At 52.5% G+C, this 6433-nt stretch overlaps 1 protein-coding gene across 1 annotated transcript in view; it reads right to left on the bottom strand.

Annotated features, from left to right (window-relative positions):
• LOC125487659 (fos-related antigen 1-like) overlaps positions 1-5785 on the bottom strand; it is a 26571-nt gene extending 20786 nt beyond the window's left edge. The window contains exon 1 of the mRNA XM_048619634.1: positions 5677-5785. Coding sequence (XP_048475591.1) covers positions 5677-5739 — 63 coding nt within the window. The 5' untranslated portion in view covers positions 5740-5785. The remainder of the gene's footprint in view (positions 1-5676) is intronic.
• Positions 5786-6433: the final 648 nt, after the last annotated feature.

Raw genomic sequence — 6433 nt, 5'->3', positions numbered from 1 at the left:
CCTCCGACAGTGACCACTCCCTCAGCACTGACCCTCCGACAGTGCCCGTTCCCTCAGCACTGACCCTCCGTGGCACTCCCTCAGCACTGACCCTCCAACAGTGCCCACTTCCTCAGCACTGACCCTCCATGGCACTCCCTCAGTACTGACCCTCCGACAGTGCAGCGCTTCCTCAGCACTGACCCTCCGACAGTGCGGCGCTCCCTCAGCACTGACCCTCCGACAGTGTGGCACTCCCTCAGTACTGACCCTCCGACAGTGCGGTTCTCCCTCAGCACTGACTCTGGGTGTGTTGGGGCATGCTTTAATGTGCTGGAGTGTCTGGAGTGGGGTTTCCTGACTGACAGGTGGGAGAGAGTAAGTAAGAGAGAGAGAGACTCACTGAGCCATAACTGAAACTTCACCCAAGAGACGCTGAGGCAAAGGACAGAAATATAATGAAAACACAGAGGCAGTTTCAAATCCTCTTTGATTGCGGGGGCGGGGGATGCAGTTGACCTATGGTCCATCGACATGCTGTCAGATAGTCCGTGGGAGTCTCCTCCACTGTAAACTCTGCCTGTGTACTGTCCCTGAGATGATTGTGAATGACCATTGGAACAGCCAGTGTTTGTACCTGACCACATTCATAAGCTGTTTCGTTTGGAACAGGGATAGTAGGAACTGCAGATGCTGGAGAATCTGAGATAACAAGGTGTAGAGCTGGATGAACACAGTAGGCCAAACAGCATCAGAGGAGCAGGAAGGCAGACGTTTCGGGCCTAGACCCTTCACATCAGCCTTCCTGCTCCTCTGATGCTGCTTGGCCTGCTGTGTTCATCCAGCTCTACACCTTGTTATCTCTGTTTTGAACAGGGGTAGGTCGCTTCGAGACTGTCTAACCAATCAGTTAGGTCATGGATGATCCAATTACTCCACATCCCCATCTACACCCCATCCTGAACATATCTGCAGTTCCTACTATCTCCTAAATTAATCTAGTCCCATTTGCCAGCATTTGGCCCATATCCCTCTTAACCCTTCCTATTCATATACCCAACCTCTTACATGTTGTGAGAGAGAGAGGGAACTGGGAAAGAGGAAATGGACAGAGAGAGAGAGAGACAAAGAGGGATTGAGAACAAGTGAGAGACTGAGGAAGAAGGAGAGACAGAGAATGAAAAAGACAGAAAAAGACAGAAAGCCTATCATCCTCACTTTTCAAAATATTCGAGGCCCCTGTCTGTACTGCCTTTTCAGGAAGAGAGTTCCAAAGACACTGTGTGAGAAATGTTTTTGCCTCACATTCAACTCTGTTTCTCTCAGATCCTGCTGTTGTTGAATGTCAAACTCTCTCTGCCCTCCCGTCTCTCTCCCTCCTCTTCCTGTGTGTCTGACTCTTTCTCTGTCGCCCCTCCACCCCATAGAATCCCTACAGTGTGGAAGCAGGCCATTCGGCCCACCAACCCTCCGAAGATCATCCCACCCAGAGCCATCCCACCTACCCTAATCCTGTAACCTTGCATTTTCCACGGCTCACCCACCTAACCTGCATATCCTCGGACACTACGGGGCAATTTAGCACAGCCAGTCCACCCTAACCTGCACATCCCTGGACTGCAGGGGGAAATTGGAGCACCTGGAGGAAACCCATGCAGACACGGGGAGAACGTGCAAATGCCACACAGACAGTCACCTGAGGCTGGAATTGAACCCAGTGGCGCTGAGAGAGAGCAATGCTAACCGCTGTTCTCTCTCTCTCTGTCTCTCTATGTCTCTTTATCCCTCTTTCTGTCTTTTTCATTCTCTGTCTCTCCTTCTTCCTCAGTCTCTCACTTGTTCTCAATCCCTCTTTGTCTCTCTCTCTCTGTCCATTTCCTCTTTCCCAGTTCCCTCTCTCTCTCACAACATGTAAGAGGTTGGGTATATGAATAGGAAGGGTTAAGAGGGATATGGGCCAAATGCTGGCAAATGGGACTAGATTAATTTAGGAGATAGTAGGAACTGCAGATGCTGGAGAATCCGAGACAACAAGGTGCAGGGCTGGATGAACACAGCAGGCCAAGCAGCATCACAGAAGCAGAAAGGCTGACGTTTCGGGCCTAGACCCTTCATCAGAAAAGGGGGAGGGGAAGGGGGTTCTGAAATAAATAGGGAGAGAGGGGGAGGCGGATAGAAGATGGATAGAAGAGAGGATAGGTGGAGAGGAAACAAACAGGTCGAAGAGGCGGGGATGGGGCCAGTAAAGGTGAGTGTAGGTGGGGAGTTAGGGAGGGGATAGGTCAGTCCAGGGAGGACGGACAGGTCAACGGGGCGGGATGAGGTTAGTCGGTAGGAGATGGATTAATTTAGGATATCTGTTCGGCATAGACAAGTTGGACCGAAGGGTCTGTTTCCGTGCTGTACAACTCTATGACTCTGTCCCATGCTCTGTGCCCAGTCCCTCTCTCTCTCCCTCTTTCACTTCCCCCCCCCTCCCTGTTCTGCTCTTCTCTCTCTGCAACCCCTCTCTCCCTGCCCCCCTTTCTTTCTGCATACCCCTGTTCTCTCTCTTTGCCCCTTCTCTGTGTCTGCCCCCTCTCTCTCCCTGTCACCTCTCTCTCTCTCTGCACCCCCCTGCTCTCTCTCCCTGCCCCTTCTCTGTGTCTGCCCCCTCTCTCTCCCTGTCGCCTCTCTCTCTCTGCTCTGTCTGTCTGCCCCTTCTCTCCCCCTGTCCCTTCTCTCTCCCTGTACCCCCTCTCTCCCCTTCTTTCTATCTCTGTCCTCTCTCCCCCTGTCTCTTCTCTCTCCCTATCCTGCTCTCTCTGTCCTCTCTCTCTTCCTGTCCCTTCTCTCTTCCTGCCTCTCATTCTCTCTCTCTCCTTGTCTTCCTCTCTGTCTCTCTCTCTCTCTGTCCCCTTTCTCTCACACTGTCTCACTTTACTTGCTGTAATCTGTCTCCTCCAGTTTATGACTTCCCTCTTGGTCCTGCTCCCTCAGTTTCTATCGAACTGGCTTCCTTTCTGAGACTGAACATTGTGATCACTCTCACTCTCTATTTCTGACAATTTCTGTGGCCGTTAATTTCTGTGTGTCGATATCTCACTTCCGCCCCCTCCCCACCTACTCTTTCTGCACCCACAGACTCCAGCTTTCACTCCACTTCTGTCTTCTCGTTTCTCTCTGCCTGTCCCTCTCACTCTGTCCAGTCTTGGGTTGCTGTTCTCTCTCTCTCTCTCTCTCTCTTGGTTTGTCACAGCTCACCCCTCTGCTCTAGGACAATGGGTTAGTCTTGGCCTTTCAGACAAACCTCCTCCCTCTGCCAGACAAAAATGGAGAGACTCAAAATGGTCTGACCCCTGCCCCATGACCCTGCAGGCGAATTGGAGTCAGAGACATAAGATGAACAGACAAGAGGCTGGAGGCAACAGAAACCTCTGAGACAGGAGGCGCGTGTTAACAGATCACACCGGGTAGGCACTAGGTTCACCAGTGTCGAATCATGTTCTCAGGTCACACACAGACTGGATCCCAGATCAAACAGACAGACAGACAGACAGACACACACACACACACACACACACACACACAGCGGATCGTAGTCACGCAGAGACTGGATTCCAGGTCACACGGTGGATGGTCACACAGACTAGATGCCAGACTACACTTACACACAGTGGATCACAGTCACACACAGACTGGATCCCAGATCTCATTTACACACAATAGATCATGGTCCTATAGGGACTGGATCCCATAAATCACACGTGCACACAGTGGATTGTGGTCACACGGACTGTATCCCCACAGCCACGCAGAGACCGGATCCCAGATCACACATGCACAGTGGATTGTGGTCACACAGAGACTGGATCCCAGACCTTTGCTTCTTACACATGCAGTGGATCACAGGCAAGTATGTAGACTGAATTCCAGGCCTGCACAAAGAGGCTGCACCCAGATCACACACTCGCAATGGATCACAGTCGCACAGAGACTGGAGCCAGATCACACACACATGTGGATCACAGTCACACAGGGACTGGATCCCGGATCACACATGCACACCATGGATCATGGTCATAGAGGATGGATCCCAGATCACATATACACATTGTGGATCATGGTCATACAGAGACTGGGTTCCAATCACACACACACACACACACACACAGCGGATCATGGCCACACAGAGACTGGACTCAGATCACCTGCATGCAGTAGATCACAGTCACACAGAAACTGGATCTTGGATCCACATGGGTAGACTGGAGCCCAGATTACCCACACAGTGGATCATGGTCCAATGTAGATTGATTGCCATGTCCACAGAAACTGGTTGGATCCCAGTGGCTCACACACAGTGGATCACATTCACACCTATGCTAGTCTCAAGTCAACACCAACAGACTGGATCCCAGATCTGTCTCTCTTTCTCTTGCTCTCACTCTCTCTCTCTACACTGTGGATCACTGTCACACGTGGAGTTGGTCCCCCCCCCCCCCCCACACACACACATACAGATTACAGAGTCAAGTGCACAGACTGGATCCCAGATCACCTACACAGACTGGATCATCCATCACACACCCATGTTGGTTGGCAGCTGCACAGGCACAGTGGGTCACCGTCACTCAGTTATGGATCACAGATCACATGCATACCGAGGGGGCCTGGACCCTTGCTCGCGTGCGCACATAGATCTCACACACAGACTCGATTCCAGGTCACACGGACCGTATCGCAGATCTCACAGGCGGATTGGAATCAAAATCACGCGCGTACGTCTTTTTAAGCTGGATCGCAGAGCATGTACAGGACTTGAGAAGAAGATGCAGGCTGGATCGCGGATCCTTTCCCTCTCCCGCACTGACTGGATCCAAAGGTCATGCACAGTGACTGGATCACAGCGATCTCCCCCCACACACACACACACACACAGACTGGATCCCAGGTCACACAGAGAGAGTGGGTCACAGCGCCCCCCCCTCCACACACACACACAGACTGGATCCCAGGTCACACACACAGACTGGATCCCAGGTCACACAGAGAGACTGGGTCACCCCACCCAACACGCTCACACACACGCACACAGACTGGGTCACAGAGCTCTCCTCCTTACACACAGACTAGATCCCAGGTCACACACACACACACAGACCGGATCCCAGGTCACACGCACTGACTGGATCCCGGGTCACACAGAGAGACTGGGTCACCCTCCCACTCCCCCCCGCCAACACGCACACAGACTGGGTCACAGAGCTCTCCTCCTTACACACAGACTAGATCCCAGGTCACACACACACACACACACACACACACAGACCGGATCCCAGGTCACACGCACTGACTGGATCCTGGGTCACACAGAGAGACTGGGTCACCCTCCCCCTCCCACCCCAACACACACACACACACACACAGACCGGATCCCAGGGCACGCACAGCGATTGGATCACAGGCAGCCCTCAACACACAAAACATGCACAGAGGATCCCAGGTCACACGCCGGCTCTGGGTTGTGTGAGACACACACAAACACACACACACACACACACACAGACCCCTCCCCACCGCCATGACACAAATACAAACGCTCACTGATCACCAGATGTCACGGGCGCTGGATCTGCTGGCACTGGGTCCGTGATCCCTGACCCACCTCCTCCCACCCGCTCCCATAAGAAGCCAACCAGCCCCTCTCCTCCTCACCTGTGTCACTCTGTGGTGACCTGCAGAGTAGGAGCCAGTACCTCTGTAACCTCCTGGGAACATGCTGCCAACGTGAGAGAGAGAGAGAGTTGTCTCTGTGTGTCTGTCTCTGTATGTGTGTGTGTGTGTGTGTGTGTGTCAGGGTTAGTTCAAATCTCTGAGCACGGTGACTCACACTCATAAGTCTCCTCCCGCCGATAGCTCATGAATGGGGCACCTCGCCCGGGCCTGAGGGGGGGTGGGGAATTGGGGTGGTGGTGTTGGTGGAGGGTGTGTGTTGGGGTAGAGGAACAGAAACTCCAGCCAAACTGTTCACCCAGCATTGAACCACAAACAAAATCTCTTGTGATGGGGAGAGTTCTCCCCAAAGGAGAGAGAGATCCCCCCCACCCTTCTTCCCAGCTTCAAATCCAACGAATGAATGAATGAGCCCCTCATTTCATTTAGCAAAATGCAGCTACAAAAGGTACCTTTAGCCTCCCCTGATCTCTTATAATCTTAAAATGACTTAAAAATAATTGAGATTTATAAGGGATAATTCCAATGAAATCGATTTTCGCCTTCGACAAGCAGGGGCTTCCTGTCTGTGAATCGCAAAGTGTTGCAATTTCCCCAGCGGCTGACGCATCTGCCCATATATGGTTGGGGGTTCCTGCAGGGAATCCCTCAGCCCTTTGCTGTACATTCCACAACTGGGACCTCTCTGTCACCTCTCCCGTCCTTTCTGTCTCTCCGCAAGGAAGTGGGACTGGGGAGG

Source organism: Rhincodon typus, chromosome 43 (assembly GCF_021869965.1).
Source record: "Rhincodon typus isolate 14 chromosome 43, sRhiTyp1.1, whole genome shotgun sequence".
In the NCBI taxonomy this organism is placed as follows: Eukaryota; Metazoa; Chordata; class Chondrichthyes; order Orectolobiformes; family Rhincodontidae; genus Rhincodon; species Rhincodon typus.
Note: the sequence above shows the minus strand (reverse complement) of the source record. Positions and strands in the feature narration are given on the sequence as shown.